Source organism: Bolinopsis microptera, chromosome 1 (assembly GCF_026151205.1).
Source record: "Bolinopsis microptera isolate Bmic1 chromosome 1, MBARI_Bmic_1.0, whole genome shotgun sequence".
NCBI classification, from domain to species: Eukaryota; Metazoa; Ctenophora; class Tentaculata; order Lobata; family Bolinopsidae; genus Bolinopsis; species Bolinopsis microptera.
This window is the reverse complement of record NC_087072.1, coordinates 25,057,945-25,075,711: the sequence shown is the minus strand read 5'-3', so window position 1 is coordinate 25,075,711 and position 17,767 is coordinate 25,057,945. Positions and strand designations below refer to the sequence as shown.

General features: G+C 39.4%; 2 protein-coding genes across 3 annotated transcripts in view; both read right to left on the bottom strand.

Annotated features, from left to right (window-relative positions):
• LOC134825937 (sperm-tail PG-rich repeat-containing protein 2-like) overlaps window positions 1-15,299 on the bottom strand; it is an 88,788-nt gene extending 73,489 nt beyond the window's left edge. For both annotated transcript variants that reach the window (XM_063838140.1, XM_063838142.1), the window contains exon 1: window positions 15,283-15,299. The gene's annotated coding sequence lies outside the window, so the exon portion shown is untranslated. The remainder of the gene's footprint in view (window positions 1-15,282) is intronic.
• On the bottom strand, window positions 1,586-3,769 carry LOC134825938 (solute carrier family 22 member 7-like). Its single transcript, XM_063838143.1, has 2 exons — window positions 3,646-3,769; window positions 1,586-3,477 (listed from the first exon to the last, which is right to left on the bottom strand). Exons 1-2 carry the CDS (start codon window positions 3,686-3,688, stop codon window positions 2,042-2,044), a joined length of 1,479 nt encoding a protein of 492 aa, XP_063694213.1. The 5' UTR covers window positions 3,689-3,769; the 3' UTR covers window positions 1,586-2,041.
• Window positions 15,300-17,767: the final 2,468 nt, after the last annotated feature.

Sequence of the window (17,767 nt, the reverse complement as noted above, 5' to 3'; positions counted from 1 at the left end):
TTGCAATTGGAGGTCGGGAAGGATACTCAATATCTATTTGTTTGAAGAAAATTGTGCTGGCCGAAATTAGCGCTAAAAAACCATCCTACAGTCGGCACGCGCGGCTCACTGTCGATGGCGCACTACCTACATTAACAAAGGTCAAAATGACTATTAGTCTATGTAATAAGCGCCATGAGTTGGCACAGAATTTTTTGTCTCTGATTTTGATAAATTTGGTACCAAAAGTTGCCTCTAAGTGTGAATAATGCAAATTCACCGTGTAGCAAAATAATGTCGAGCTATATGTGAGCCTCCTGTGCATTATATTACTTGGAGGACTTCGCCGCTTCGACGCGCCGCGCGAACTAGCATTCTTGCTTCGCATCGTCGATCGTTGCTTTGCTTCGCAAAGCAACGATCTCGATGGGTTGACATTGTCAACCAAGTGCATTACAAGAATGTACAAAGGACGAAAAATGGGTAATTTATTGCTTAAAATGCATATAACTCCTAAAATATTGAATATTTTGAAATAATTATTACAGTATCGTAATGAGCTTAGTCAGACGCAACTTTTGGTACCAAAATTATAATATTTGAAGCACCAAATTTTTCGAAAATCTGTTCAAAATTTTACACAAAAGGGGGACCCTTCTGTTCAGATTTAAAACTTTTGAAAAAGAATTTCCTTTAAATCTTAAAGCATTAGTACTAAAAGTTTCGTCTCGATGAGCTGATTACGATGCCATAATAAGTATGTGATAATAATTGAAAACGTGAAAGTTGTAGGCCAAAAACTAAAAATTTGCGCGAAAAAAGCACGCGCGGCGAACATGAAGCGCCGTGTAGCATTTTTAGCGAAAATTGCTACACGGCGGATTTATTTTATTCACATTTTTAGACAAATTTTGGTACCAAATTTATCGAAATCGGAGAAAAAAAGTTCTGTGCTCGCGCTTGGCGCTTATTACACTGACTATATGAGCATTGAGCGCCATGCATGGGCTTTTATGAGTTTTATAATGTGTTTTGGCTGCCGGACGGGATTTTTCCGGATATATCAATCTATTATCCGGTTAGCCGGATTTAGTTGCCGGACCGGAATTACCGGTTGTTAGAAATTCAAATATAGAAAGGCCGGAAAATATAAGTGATAAGGTAATGGAAGTGTGGTACTGCGGAAGCTGAATATCCGGAAAAAACTTTGACGAAAGGAATTAATATTTTAAACTTTGACGAAAGGAATTAATATTTTGAAATGTCCTATTATATTAGCTTAAGAAATTTTCAGATTTCAGCTTTTCGCAACACATGACTGAATTTTTTTTGAATGACCAATTATATTATTATATTAATGAGCTCACTGTGGATGGCACAGCCACAAGACACGGTTGAGGTACTCAAAGTTAAGGTACTGAACAGTTAAAATAAAATGTCCAGCAATACTATTATCACACTCTGATATTTTTCAGATGAGATTAGTTTCCAATTTAAGATTATCCGAGCTGAATTAGTTGAAGGGGATGGGGACTTTGCTCAGGGAGGTAGATAGGTGGTAGTTTATCGGTCAGTGGGTATAAGTGTAAAAATAAAAAACAAGATCTCGAATTATAATTTTAAAATTACTACTACTACTACTAGTACTATAAGTATAACTACTGTTAAAGAAAAAGTTTATAAGAGTTTTTAAAAGTTTGATTGTAAGTATAAGTCATTAAGTTTAACGTTTCTTCAATATTAGATGGTTCTTTCAGCCCTTTCTCTGTTCCTCTACATCATGAGCAGTTAGCAGCGATAACAGCCAAAGTTGTAGAAGTTGTCGAAGGAGCCGCGATCCTGCCTCTTGGTAAAATTCTGGCAGAACACCAGATGCTATCTCCCCTGTTTACAGATAGACTCCAGAGAGGGTTCCGTTGATACGAACATAATCCTAAGCATGCAAACGATACTCTCTATTGTACACTAATTCATAACCCTTTATGTTTAAAAATCAGTTCTTTTCTTACTGCACCAATATACCTAAATGAAGCTACCTGTTCATGTTCACTTTCAGTGTCCACTAGATCCTATATCTGAACCCCTTTCTTCGCTCCTGAACTTCTGCAGGCACATGAGTTAATTCCTTGTCCCCCGTCTCAATTAAGAAAACTGCTGCCAAAGCACAGAGAAGCGAAAGCACAGCAAGGAGTATCCACGGAACTGCTCTGGTTGTTGCTGGACCCAGATTGTTGAAAATATAGGGTCCGGCAAAGCCTCCAAACTTACCTAATCCTGACCCGAGAGTGAAAGCAACTCCTCGGTGGGATGTCGGCGCAATCTCTGACGTCCACAGGTAGACATTAGAGAAACAGATGCTCACGGTCGTCAAACCTATCAGAGACAAAACACTATCCAATCCCCAACCGTTGCCTAAATCCACATCCGCTATTGCAATCAGGAACACCAGGGCCGAAAGACACTGGAAGACAATCATGGCCCTTCTCCTGCCCAGGAACTGTATCACTGGCATACTTAGAAAATACGCTATAGCCTCTCCAACTCCTGACATCACAAACCCAAGGTAAAGGCTAGCCGAAGGCAATATCATATCCCATGCAAAGTTAAATCCGTAGTAGAACATATTAATACAGAACCAGAGAGGTGCCAGGCATAGGCCCTCCTTAAAAAGTACTGGGTAAGTCCACAGGTCTTTCAGCTGCTGGATGAAAGTCTGTTCCCTATCATTCACCTTCTCCGTATCTACAATCTCAATTTCATCTACGTCCAGATCAGCTGTAGTCAAAGCAGCTAGCGCTTTCAGCGATTTCTTTGCTGCCTTCATATCGTTATTGACGAGGTGAAACCGTGGTGACTCGATCAGAAACACATAGACGTGAAGATTACAGACAAGAGCTAGGATCGCCGTTGTTAGGAACATGTAGTTCCAATCGTAATTGAAATATCCGGTCGCTATTAAGAATGGATAGCCAGCTACCCATGTTAGGCCCTGAAAAGCATTCACAGAGGTTCGGTACTTGATTCCCGTCAGTTCCATCATTAGTATGTATGTTCCAGTGAAAGTCACGAAATCTCCGAAACCAGTGAAGAATCTGATCGCAAGGATGATACTGTAATTATGGCACCACGTTCCCACCAGATGCGCAATGACGGTGACCAAAACAGATACCCTCGCTGCCTTCACTCTCCCAATATTGTCCCACACATAACCTCCAGTTATGAGTCCAAACAGAGATCCTACGAAGAACATGGAGTCTATGAGCGTTTTTTGTGCACTTCGTGATCCAACATCGCAGTACAAATCCAAATCTGCTGAAAATGAGGTGCGCTGAAGATGCCATTTTATGTCCGACGGTCCAAAAACCAGCTCTTCTTTTCCATCCAAAATTTCGGTGATATCGCAAGGAAACATTTCCAGTAATGTGGTATTATCTGTCGTCAAATTCTTGCATTTTTCAGATATACAGGACCAAATATCCCCGGGCTCTGGGTCCATTCCTGAATTAGCTCGATTAGGTTATCATTAGATCGGAATGATTATAATTCCATAATAGTATTTAAGTAGATAGCTTATTTAGATAATATTCAGTATGATTTTAAAATTGTAATGAGAGTAATTTCAGTACCTGCGAACGTAGTAACGAAGGAACTGGTAGCGGCGTAAACCTGAGCGATGGAAATATACAAGACCATAAGTGTATATTTCCATGTCCGGTGCTCAACTAACTCCTCAATAAGATCATCAACACTCCTCTGATTCTTCCGAATTGGGTCCACCTCCAATACCATATTTCCTGGTACAAGATTCTGCAACGTTAAAATGACAAAAATGGACAAAACGTAAAATTATAGCTTAAAAAGTGAACAGCAATGTAATGGTTGTAATTCACAATTTGAGTTAGACATGGTCAGACTGCAAAAATCGATTATGCAGCTCAGTTTTGAGATCTATAATTGGGTACTTGGATCTGGAAAATAAAATCAAAGCGGTTCGTTATATTATTATTATCATTAACAACTTACATACATTTTTAGAACATTAACAAATGAAGCACAGGTTTGCTGTACTGGGGGATTACGAACCCCCTCCAGCCAGTTTCAAGCCCTGATTAAAATTAAGTACTGATGACTGAGCTGCAAAGTAAAACTAAATCAATTAAGAAATATTATTCTCCCATGATTATGTAATAAATGTCCATTATGTAATAGTTGTTCTCTCATTCTCGTTTACGCTAATATAATGTAATTTACCCATGTTATAACTACCCATGCGATAACTACCAATGCTCAAAGGCATTCAAATTTCAAAACCGTCAAATATCCAAATTTGTTCATCTTTTTTTTGCGTTTTTAAAATTTTAGCAGATAATTTGTAAATTAATTTTTCATACAATGAGCAAGAAAGGCAGCTGTTAAGCATTAATTAAAGATTTCAAAATATCTATAGATCAATGTTTACTGTTCATATAGCTCAACTGTTGGTATCTCAGGAATTTGTCAGCTCATTGTTTGGTGCGAAGACTTTTGGCGTGAAGACTACTGTCCCTTGATTCCTCAAGTCTCTTCTGGTCTGCAGTTATTTAACAGGGGCAAGTATAAACAATGGTGGATGCCAAACAATAGCAGGTGCCAATAGTGGGTGCCATTAAATCTACAAGTATAAACAATACGACCGGACGCCAGTAATCTACCGCGAGTATTAATTGAGCTTCTCAAACAAAAGTAGGCAACAAAGCATGCTCGTAATTTAAGAAGCTTTGCCAGCACTGTTTAGTTCAAGGAAGGTAGGTCTCAACACTGCCTGTCATGAACGATGATGTATTCCTGTTTAGACTTTAAGCCTTCCTCATGAGCGACGTGAGGAGTTCGCGCCCCTGAGTGGCAGCCAAGTCAGCATAATGGTTGTGTGCCTTCCTTCCACTTCCAGTTCCGAAATACTAACCTAATGAGAGCTATTCATAGCTTGGACATTATAAACATAATTAAGTTCGACATGTCTAGTTTTGCTTTGGTGGGATTCATAACCAACGTCTAGTCAAATTCTGCTTTCCGGGCAAAATTTGGCTCCAAAGAAAGTGTATTAAAACATTAAATTTAATCACATGCCTTCTCATGCGATATCAACATTTTCAAAACTCGGCAAGCCTCGTGTTTGAAAATTGAAAATGTCGATATAATAACCCTCGGCAAGTTATCGAAACTTTTGATAACTTGGCAAGCCTCGTCGGCGAAAGTTTTGATATCGCATGAGAAGGCATGTGATAAATGAATACCTTATCGGACCTTATTTGAAAATGTCAAAATATCTATGATTATGAAAGTTGTGTAAAAACAACTGATACGAAATATGACCAGATTTGATGATCATATCACAGGTCATCTTCCTCAAATGGGTTATCGTGCATTAAATATTCCGTGTTTAAAAAAGCATTATATCAGTAATACCTGATTTTTAAAAACAATTTTTTATTCGAACATCTCGGTCCTGCATTTCAGTGTAAACTGTTAAAAGATGTGGAGGTAAATAATAACTCCGAAGAAGTGAACGAGGAAGCCGAAGATCAAGAAAGTGATCATGCCATAATGTGATACTTAAAATATCTAAATTGTATAATAATCGTATTTCATTGATCCAATAATATACTATACCTTATCGGACATTATTTGGACGGACATTACATGGACGCTGGAGGCCCTAGCGTTCATCTTAATGTCCGTTCAAATAAATTCCGTTCAATTAATGTCCGTCCAAGTTAAAGTCCGTTGAAATTTTTTCAAAAATTTTTCCATTTCGAACTTTTTGTCCAGAATATGACAACTATGAAAACTTTATTGTGCCGTAAGTTAACGACGGAAAGGTTCTCCTTGGTCTGCCGGAGGCACAGAAAACTCTACTAGTATATGATGTTTTCAAGGGTCACTTGGCGGAAAAAGTCAACGAAATTATGGCACTCAACAACATAGTTCATGAGCTAGTCCCCGCCAACATGACAAACTTGTTCCAGCCTCTAGATATTACGGTAAATCGTGTTGCCAAGGACATTGTCCGACGTTGTTATAGTTCATATTACTGAGGATAGGTAATGAAACAGTGCTAGGAAAGCTCCACGTGATGTTAAGGTTAACCTAAAGTTGTCTAAGATAAAACCACTTCACGCCGAAATTCGGCTTGTAAAAGTTAACACTGAAATGCAGGACCGGAGTAGTTTGATAAAAAAAGGTTTCCATAAAGCTAGAAATCACTGATGCTTGTTTAAGCATGGACTATTTCATGCACGAAAACCCATTTGATGAAGATGATATGTGATATTAGACACTGATCATGTACACATATTTTAACATTTTTACTGCTTAATGACAGCTTTTCTTACTTACTGTATAAAAATGGATTTAAAAATCATTTGCTGAAATTAAAAAAATGTCAAAAAATTGAAAAAATTCGGATTTTTGATGGTTTTGAATGCCTTCGAGCGTTTATATTAATGTCCGTTCATAATTATGTCCGTTCATGTAATGTCCGTCCAAATAAGGTCCAATAAGGTAGTCTGAACCGATGATAGAAATTACGATTGACTGAAATTAAAAAGTTGTCATATCCTAAACATGAGTTTGCAGTGGAATTATTTTGGAAAAATCCCATCTTTTACTTGGACGGACCTCAAACGGACAGACTTTAATTGAACGGACATTAAGATGAACGAATAAGGACCTCCAGCGTTCAATTAATGTGGTGTAATAAGTAATAACTCCTGATCTCCCACTGGTGTTAACAAATGTTTAATGCTGAATGAATGTTATAATTACTATTAGGACTAACCTAGGTATGATATGCAAAGAAGACCCAATACATGGCTGTAAGCAAGTGCACCTCTCAGCGACCTTTCAGTTTCATCAAGGATGACTGTATTGAGCTGTCGGTTGGGGTGATCCCGTTGAGCAGGTTAGTAACTTTGTGATTGTCTACCTGGGTGCAACTATCAGTGGGGATGAGACGATCAACAGAGACCAGGATGTCCGTACCCAGAAGGCTAATGGTGCCTTTAATCAGCTCTGGAACATTTGGAATAGCAGAACTATAAAGACTCCAACCAAGATCAGGATCTATAAGTATAAGGCTGCTGTCCTCACCATCTTGTTGTATGGAGCTGAAGTCTGGAACACCACAAAAAAATGAAAAGCTTCGAGGTTTTCCATCAGACCTCCCTAAGAAGGATCATTAGGATTAAATGGCTCTTTCATATGTCCAACGAAGAAGTTCTTAGGAGGACTGGCATCATTGTCATCAAGTCAGTTGAGACTTTCATCAGCGCTGCCAGGCTGCGTTGGTTTAGACATGTAGTATTAGTAAGAATGCCAGACTCTAGACTACTGAGGTTTCTGTTGAACTGGAAGCCAAATTATGGAAAGAGGTCAAGGGGCAGACCCCGTAAGAACTGGAAGGCCGGTGTACTCGAAGATGCTGCTAAGTTTACAGGTGTTGAAAACATCGAAAACAACACAACAGAAGCTCTGGCTACCAACCGAGTACAGTGGAGACATATGTTACGCCGCCAACGCGATGTGTGTGATGCAGGCCACTCCAACGACTAGGAGGGAGACATTACCATGTAACAATATGTAGGTATGATATGTATATATGCGTCAATTTTGCAAGTAAAGTGCGTTATGATTTTTTCGTGCGTTAATTTATGTCATTTCGTGCTTGAAGCCAAAAGTGCGCTGTGTTTTAAAAGTACGTAAAGTGTACACAAAAAGCCATGAATAAAATCAAAGATGTGTGAATCTAGGTATGTAACTCCATTATTCCAGGTCTAGATGAAGTTATATACAGCTGAAAACACGCTTTTTTGCCCGTAAGAGCCTCAATTATTTGAAAAAACTTGTGGGTTCCTACAAAACAATTCATATCTAATAGAGCTACATGGTAAAATCCATATTTATATTTTCAAATGTTAGAAGGCTAATAAAATAGCGACTCATCGTGAGAATAATGTATATAACGAAAAGAAAAATAACAGAAGATATTTTAAGTTTAACATAGATTTAGGACTAGGAGCTACAAACTAGTCACATACTACTACAAACAAGTCACATACTATATAATTGAAACATGTTACGCCTTCGGTGGCGTGCGTTTCGCTTGCGAAAAGTGGCATGCAACGTATGTCAACTATATATAAGTTGTAAGAACTCGAAGTGCATTATTAAATTTTCCATCGTACATTATTGATTATTAAAAGGCAAATTATCTCGCCGGTCATGGGGACTAGTAAGGAGTTGCCGAGAAATAAAAAGCTTGATAACCAGCTGCCAGCTAGCTGCTTATTTGGCTTTTTTATATGATCAGATTGGGTTTCAGACTATTAAAAAAGTTGAATAATATATGCTCAATAATGAAAGCTATAGTGCCATAAAAATACTATCTTATTATAGTCGAATTAAATTGAGAGTGCACCTGATCCACAGGAAAGAAGATTCACAGGAACAGGGCATCTTAAATGGACCATATAGTAGAAAATATAAAATGGTAAGAGCGGAGGAATTTTTTAAATTGAATTAGAAGCTGCTTTTTAGCCATCTCATTGTACCCAGAAGCATTCTACTTATTGTGCACACGTGTGTAGTGCCGTGCTCCGTTGCTTGCACGTGCATCAGCATTGCACGTGCTCTCACAAAACAGTACTTTAAAAGCAGATTGAGGATATCAGCAACATCTTAATTTTTATTTCTGATATACTAAGGGATTTTATATTAGGTGGCCGTCTGTAACCGCACTATGTTCGAACTTTAACTAAGGACGTATGCGATTTACTGTGATTTACTAAAGCTGAATAAGCGTGTACTAAAACAGTAAAACATTTCATTTACATAATATTAATATTGGTATCGATATAAATTTTCAAGTTTGAAACCTTTTTCAGACTAGGTTTAGTTTATTAATATTTTCAGTGTTCTATTCTAACAAAAATTGACGTGAGCAGGTTATATGATGTAAGTCATCTATCCTCTTATTAAATAGCTGCAGTACCCTTTATTATATAGTCCGTGAAATGGTTTCTCTCAGACTGCCTCATAAGTTTATTTTCAGGTATTCCCCACTATGGAAATTTGCTGCTGTCCTGATCTTACCCTTTCTTCGGTTTTTGAGCTACCTTATCGGACCTTATTTGAGCTACCTTATCGGACCTTATTTTCATCTTAATGTCCGTTCAAGTAAATTCCGTTCAATTAATGTCCGTCCAAGTTAAAGTCCGTTAAATTTTTTTCATTCATTTTTCATTTCGAACTTTTTGTCCAGAATATGACAACTTTTTAATTTCAATCAATTTCAATAGCTATCATTAGACTAAACTATATCGTTGAATTAATAAAAACAAGGTATTATAAAATTTTAACAATCTGAATTGTAAATAGAGTGAGCTGTCAGTAGTGGCAGAGTGAGCTGTCAGTAGTGATAGAGTGAGCTGTCAGTAGTGATAGAGTGAGCTGTCAGTAGTGGCAGAGTGAGCTGTCAGTAGTGACAGAGTGAGCTGTCAGTAGTGGCAGAGTGAGCTGTCAGTAGTGACAGAGTGAGCTGTCAGTAGTGACAGAGTGAGCTGTCAGTAGTGTCAGAGTGAGCTGTCAGTAGTGACAGAGTGAGCTGTCAGTAGTGGCAGAGTGAGCTGTCAATAGTGACAGAGTGAGCTGTCAGTAGTGACAGAGTGAGCCGTCAGTAGTGACAGAGTGAGCTGTCAGTATTGACAGAGTGAGCTGACAGTAGTGACAGAGTGAGCTGACAGTAGTGGCAGAGTGAGCTGTCAGTAGTGACAGAGTGAGCTGTCAGTAGTGACAGAGTGAGCTGTCAGTAGTGACAGAGTGAGCTGTCAGTAGTGACAGAGTGAGCTGTCAGTAGTGACAGAGTGAGCTGTCAGTAGTGATAGAGTGAGCTGTCAGTAGTGACAGAGTGAGCTGTCAGTAGTGACAGAGTGAGCTGTCAGTAGTGATAGAGTGAGCTGTCAGTAGTGACAGAGTGAGCCGTCAGTAGTAACAGAGTGAGCCGTCAGTAGTGACAGAGTGAGCTGTCAGTAGTGATAGAGTGAGCTGTCAGTAGTGACAGAGTGAGCCGTCAGTAGTGACAGAGTGAGCCGTCAGTAGTAACAGAGTGAGCTGTCAGTAGTGACAGAGTGAGCTGTCAGTAGTGACAGAGTGAGCTGACAGTAGTGGCAGAGTGAGCTGTCAGTAGTGACAGAGTGAGCCGTCAGTAGTGACAGAGTGAGCCGTCAGTAGTGACAGAGTGAGCTGTCAGTAGTGACAGAGTGAGCTGTCAGTAGTGACAGAGTGAGCTGTCAGTAGTGACAGAGTGAGCTGTCAGTAGTGGCAGAGTGAGCTGTCAGTAGTAACAGAGTGAGCTGTCAGTAGTGACAGAGTGAGCTGTCAGTAGTGATAGAGTGAGCTGTCAGTAGTGGCAGAGTGAGCTGTCAGTAGTGACAGAGTGAGCTGTCAGTAGTGACAGAGTGAGCTGACAGTAGTGACAGAGTGAGCTGTCAGTAGTGACAGAGTGAGCTGTCAGTAGTGCCAGAGTGAGCTGTCAGTAGTGGCAGAGTGAGCTGTCAGTAGTGACAAATTGAGCTGTCAGTAGTGACAGAGTGAGCTGTCAGTAGTGACAGAGTGAGCTGTCAGTAGTGATAGAGTGAGCTGTCAGTAGTGACAGAGTGAGCTGTCAGTAGTGACAGAGTGAGCTGTCAGTAGTGACAGAGTGAGCTGTCAGTAGTGACAGAGTGAGCTGTCAGTAGTGATAGAGTGAGCTGTCAGTAGTGGCAGAGTGAGCTGTCAGTAGTGACAGAGTGAGCTGTCAGTAGTGACAGAGTGAGCTGACAGTAGTGACAGAGTGAGCTGTCAGTAGTGACAGAGTGAGCTGTCAGTAGTGCCAGAGTGAGCTGTCAGTAGTGGCAGAGTGAGCTGTCAGTAGTGACAGAGTGAGCCGTCAGTAGTAACAGAGTGAGCTGTCAGTAGTGGCAGAGTGAGCTGTCAGTAGTGACAGAGTGAGCTGTCAGTAGTGATAGAGTGAGCTGACAGTAGTGGCAGAGTGAGCTGTCAGTAGTGACAGAGTGAGCTGTCAGTAGTGACAGAGTGAGCTGTCAGTAGTGACAGAGTGAGCGACAATCCATATTTATATTTGCAAATGTTAGAAGGCTAATAAAATAGCGACACAGGAAAAGAATGTATTTAACGAAAAGAAAAATAACGGAAGATATTTTCAGTTTAACATAATATATATTTACTAGGAACTACAAACAAGTCACATACTACGAGTACGAACAGGTCACGTATTACTTGGGGACCTCAGGCTATCATGTTCATAAACATAAAATAGAGATTAGGCGGAATGACAAGCTGAGCGCGGCCCAGTAAAGTCACATACTATATAAGTTGTATGCATATAATATGAATAATGCACTTCGACTTCATATATGAAGTCGAAGTGCATTATTCATATTATATTGAATACTAGTGAAATCCCTTCGTCCGGGATTTCACTGCCACAGTTAAAAAGGGTATGTAAGAGTCGTTTCATTATAGTGATACAAGGGGAGCCGCGCACTTCGTGCGCGGCGGGTCATACAACGTATGACAAGGCATTAAAAATAAAAAAATAACAGAGCTACTAGAACATAAATTCTCAAATAATTATAAAACGGCACATATATGTAGCATGACACGTGACGAGTGATTGGTGACCATGGGACATGAAGATACTATTTGAATGGTTGTGAAGTCGTGGTGAAGTGAACACGTGACAATGACGAGTGATTAGTGTTATGAATCTCCAAGGTGAAATGACCTGTGCTGACTTTGTGCATATGAAGTGAATTGGTGTTGAAAGTGGATTGTGCTAGTGCTTGTTATTTGATGTGAAAATAACGTGCAGTGGAGCATGATTTGATATGTAACTCCATTATTGCAGGTCTAGATAAAGTTATAGACATAATGAGGTCTGATCGTCATCTTCGTACAGCGTTCGATGTCTGTGTGAAGGTAAAATGGTGATATCCTCTGGATCAGGCAGAGGTCGAGTGTTATCGGGATTATTTCTATAGTAGTGGAACAGCAATACTAAGGTAATGGGACTACTGCGGACCCTCTACCGGCCAAACCTTGTTAACAAAGCCGCAGTCAAGGTTCGGTGAACGGTAGTTAAAAGCGCTTAAGGGACATAAGTCAAATTGGTAGAGCAACATCATGTAGTGGACGTCTTAAGAAATGAGGAGTAGGTAGAATGTTAGGTTGCTCCTTGAGAAGATAAAGGCCTTGCTCAGCAATGGGTAGGGTTTGCAGTTTAGATAGCCATGTGGCACGCTGCAACTAAATTATTCGAGATTCTTCTCGAATAATTTTCAAGACTTGATGTCAACTTATTATCGGAGAAAAAGACGATTTATAAAGGAGCAACCTAACATTCTACCTACTCCTCATTTCTTAAGACGTCCACTACATGATGTTGCTCTACCAATTTGACTTATGTCCCTTAAGCGCTTTTAACTACCGTTCACCGAACCTTGACTGCGGCTTTGTTAACAAGGTTTGGCCGGTAGAGGGTCCGCAGTAGTCCCATTACCTTAGTATTGCTGTTCCACTACTATAAAGTTATAGACAGCTGAAAACACGCTTTTTTGCCCGTAAGAGCCTCGATTATTTAAAAAGAACTTGTGTTTTCCTATAAAAACAATTCATATCTAATAAAGCTACACGGTAAAAATATTAAAATCCATATTTATATTTGCAGATTGCAAATGTTAGAAAGCTAATAAAATACTAATACTAATAGCGAAACAGGAGAATAATGTATTTAACGAAAAGAAAAATAACGGAAGATATTTTAAGTTTAACATCTAGATTTATGAACTACTAACAAGTCACATATTACGAAGTAAAGAGGTCACGTATTAACTGGGGATCACAGGCTATCATGTTCATTGTTCATAAACATAAAATAGAGATTAGGCGGAATGACAAGCTGAGCGCGGCCCAGTAAGGAGCTACAAACTCAAAGTACAAACAAGTCACATACTACAAAGAAGTCACATAGTATATAATTGATACATGTTAGATTATGAAATCGAAGTGCATTATTAAATACTAGCAGGAACCCGTATAACCCTAAAATGGTGTCAAGACTCAAGCGACTAAAATAATTATTACTATACCTATTTAATTTGCGTTTTTGACACCACTTGGGGCACCAAATTTTGGGCTCTAAAACTCCTATTTCTTAGCCAATTTTTCATTTTTTCATGCGGATTTTGAGGCTATTAAAGCAATTGACCCAGTCAAAAAAGTTTCAGTTGTATATCTTTTATGGTTTTTGCGGAAATTCGCATTAAAGTTGATGCCGTGGTGTCAGTAAAATGGCACGGATAAATATATATATATCGTCTCGCTTTATATATAGTAAGATTGACTATAATGAGAACAGTTCTCAGGTGCAGGTTACTGCGTAATAAGAAACTCAATCGAGGTCCAATGTCCATAGACAAAGTTTCCACCTAGGCACTCAGGCAACTGTATACCAGTGTGAACTGTTTGCTCTTAATATGACCATACTGACCATTTCAATGCCCATGATAAGCACTTAGCTTCAATCAGAAGCTGCGATATCTTGTAATAAGTGTGTCAATCGCTACTCGCAAGAGTGTAAAAATATGTTTTAACCTAATAATTCAAAAACCTGAAGTCTGAAGACTTTGAAACCACGCCCTACCCCACTCAATGTGATAATTCTGACCATTTCAATGCCGAAGATGAACACTTAGCTCCAATCAGAAGCTGATATATCAGTAGCATCAATCGCTACTCGCGAGAGCGTAAAAATGGGATCTGAACTAATAACTCAACAACCTGAAGTCTGAAGACTTTAAAACCATGCCTTACCCCACTCAATGTGATAATTCTGACCATTTCAATGCCCAAGATGAACACTTAGCTCCAATCAGAAGCTGATATATCAGTAGCATCAATCGCTACTCGCGAGAGCGTAAAAATGGGATCTGACCAAATAACTCAACACCCTGGAGTCTGAAGACTTTAAAACCACGCTCTACCCCACTCAATGTGATAATTCTGACCATTTCAATGCCCAAGATGAGCGCTTAGCTCCAATCAGAAGCGGAGATATCTTGAAATAAGTGTGATAATTGTTACTCTCGAGACTGCTAGTATATAGTAAAATCGGATTTTTGGCGACTCAGACTTTTCCTGTTCTTTCTTGATTTTCTCCAACTCTTCAGCCAGTTTCACTACTTCAAGACTTGCAGCACTGTTGTTCTGATTAGTGCTGTTTTCTAGCGAAGTGTTGGTATCTGGTCGAGCCTGGTTGATTTCCTTAGTGTGACCTGGCGTTCCCATTCCAGACGGTGGTTCATCACACTCCCCAATGTTGTTGTTTTTGTTGACTGCTATGCAGTCTGAGCATAACCATACCAAACCACTGAGTTGGGTTGGGAGACTTTCGTAAAGCTCCATTTGGGCTGTGAAGTTTTCACAGTCGTGAGCTCCATGAAGACAACTCCAACATCTGTATTTGGGCTGGAAGCCCGGCATCACTGTGTACTCTTCTGAACACTCGGAACAAACAGCAGGGTACAGAGAAATGATCTCTGACACAATCCGTTTAGCTAGTTTCTCTCGTGAGCTGAAAAGTTTCTTCTTTAATCCTCTGCTAACTAGAGGCAACTTAAGGTAATTTCCAAGAGCGTCTAGCTCGCCTCTGTTGACCTTGGCCAGTTTAGAGATTTTGACAGAAGAATCCAGGGAAGGATCAAATACAGTGAGTACTCGTTTCGAAATAGGGTCGGCATCCTTCAGCAGTCTCCCGATGACACTCTTTATCTTGTCACTCAGATTCTCGATGGTTGACATCGTGATTTGAGGTTGTAGTGTAGAAAGAGGTATCAGAAGTTATCAGAAGCAATAGTAGTAGTAGTAGCGTCACACAACACAACAGTTACAGCACGGGTTACCTGGACTTGGGAGAAGATTTCACCTGGACAACCCGGCTGCTGAAATTGTTTCTTCAAGTGTTCCGCTGTGACCACTGTTACCACTAGTCTGAAATGAGGAGTACAGCAGTAAATAGTTCAACTTTTGAATTTGAACTATAAAATAGAGAGCTGTATTGCCGGATGGATCAAGCACAAAGGGAGCTTCTCAACGGGAAACTAACTTGATCCTAAAGCTTGTGTTCAGCAGGGCACACGTATGATGTGGTCCCTGTGTTCACCGATAGCCTAATGTCAGGTGTACGTCTATCGGACTACCATAGTGCACCTCAAATTATTTGTTATTTGTTATACAGTATTCAGATGAACTATTATTTTGTACAGTGCAGTGTTTGACTGAATTTATTGTGTTTTGGTTCACACACATGCCACACATAAAGTACACACACACACACACCTATTGCTTATTTGTTAGTATTAACTGCACATGACTACAGCCTTTATATATAATTGAGGGATGAAGTCCTTAGTTTATCCTGACAACAATTGCTTAGTTGTTGCAGCTCTTAGTACCCTAGCCACTTAGTACCCTAGCCACTTGATACCCTAGCCCGAGCTTTGTTTTTGCATAATGTACTAGCATTGTTAGCATTTTAAACACGTTTTGGAAATTTCTCAATCCGTTTCCAGGGATTTCCGATTTTTTGTACATTTATGTACATGGCCATAAGATTTTTACCAATATGTTACCCTGGGTTTGTTCTTGGTGATCAGTGGTTCCTTCTCAGTTATATTTGCTGTCAGCATGTTTAGTTTGCTTTGCAAAGTTTGTTTCTTGTCTCTATCATGGACAACTTGGGTGTTTTCTTAGTGCTTCTACTTGTGAAGAAACCAAAGGTTCAATTCTTCTCCAATCAGTCTCACCCTTTTGAATTAGTGAGATTAACTATAGAACGACTTTAAAGGAATCTAGCTGTTTATAATGCGCAAAAATTGTGAACGCGCCTTTGTGATGTGTTATTAGGAAGAAATTCGGATTTGGCGGGATAATCACAGACCCTGCATACAAAGTATTTCCCGCCCTAAAGAATATGCTAGAAGTTCTGGGTGAGTTTTCTACATGTTTGTCAGTCACGATTGTCTTTCTGCCGAACGGAAAAAAAAATGTAAGCAATTTTTGCGCTAGCGCCTAGCGACCACGCGCGCGCAATATAACCGAGCCGCGCATAATAATATGTAATTAATAATTTTAGCATATCCAAGCTTCCAAAATCGACCATAACTTGACTTCTGATGATAAATTTGTTAATTCATTAATACCATTCTAGAGGTAATCGTTTAAACTTCAATTCAGTTTCAAAGTTTAGTCCGAAAGAAGGTAAATTTTGTCTAAAATCGCCACTAAAGAGACAAATTCGGATTTGTGTACAGAAAATAAACATTTTGGCAGAACTTTCAAAGTCTTCAACATTCTTTCTGGTATTGAACTGTTCAATTTCTCAGGTTTATACAACCCCCGGAAGTACTGACAACAAAGCAGACATAATCTGGAATATCGATAACCTCTAAAGCTCTAAGAGGACCCTAAAATAAAAGCAACTCCTGGAGGCTGGGATGATCGAAGATTTTCACGAAACTCACGCCAGCTGCTTCACACATTGAAAATGATGAGAGGCTGGTGAATTGAAGTGTAGTCAAACAGTATTTTTCAACAGTAAGTTTGGCAGTTTAAGATGCACTTATAGATTTTCTTTCCCTACTGCACTCGCCACTCAAGTCTCAGATTTGATTTTACTCAACCGTATTATTATTCAGTTCCTTTTATTAAAATCTGTTTCAGATGTGGACAGTAATGCCCAATGGACAACTAAGAAGTGCTCCTTCGTTACCCTCCTTCTCCAAACACTACATGTCAATAGTCCCAACAAAAAGTTATAAAACAAGCAGTCTTGACCTTCCTTTCCCACCGTGACAGGCAGAATTAATAGAGCTATCAAGTATTAGTAACTGCTAAAGAGGGATTGTCGTTGAGAGAGGCACTTAAAGACCAATCCAGAGCTTTCTGCCTTCAGAATGTTCTTTTCGCAGCATACCAAGTTTTACACCAGATAGAAACAGAATCCTTAGCAAACTGGGCCCAGTCCAAAACGGACCAAATCAGACTGATAAAAACTGCTCATAATCATATCTGCAGCTATAGCAGCAATTTAAAATCTATGTAATAGCTGATATCGACGACTCCGAACTGAATACTAATCGATGCAGATGCAACACTGGTCACGTCTGTTACTTGTATATATTTAAAAATAATCAGAGACAGACAATGTTATTTCTATAAAATTCTAGTATAATGTTGCTCTGCGTATTATACTTATAGCTGCTTTGCCATTTCTAATTATGAATTTCATCCTAGAGTATAACTTTTAATATAGTTAACTAATCAATATTAACCAAACACTAGAAAGTTTTTGTTGAAAACTTGTTTCAGTTAAAACAAAATTAAAGTCTAGACAGGGATTTGAACCCTCAGCTACCACAGCCAATCGCCTGCTTAGCGAACTAGGCTATCCTGCTGGAGGTCGAAAATCAATATTAACTACCATATTGTAGACCTTGCGCATTCCCTGCGCAAAGTTATTCTTCGACGGTGCACATGTTTAGCCATTTTGGGGCGATTGCGCGGCACGAAAGCTTTAAACCTTCATAACTCTACCCAGGAACAGTCCCCAGAACTGATTAAGCTTGCGATGTCCGAGTTAGAGCATGTACTTTAAGAGGATGTAAGATTTATCACAGCTACGTCCACACAGTGG

Coding starts and splice junctions, on each gene's coding strand:
- LOC134825938 (XM_063838143.1), bottom strand. CDS start 3,688: ATGGAAATATACACTTATGGTCTTGTATATTTCCATCGCTCAG. Junction 3,478..3,645: donor TGTATATTTCCATCGCTCAG/GTTTACGCCGCT, acceptor GAGCTAATTCAG/GAATGGACCCAGAGCCCGGG.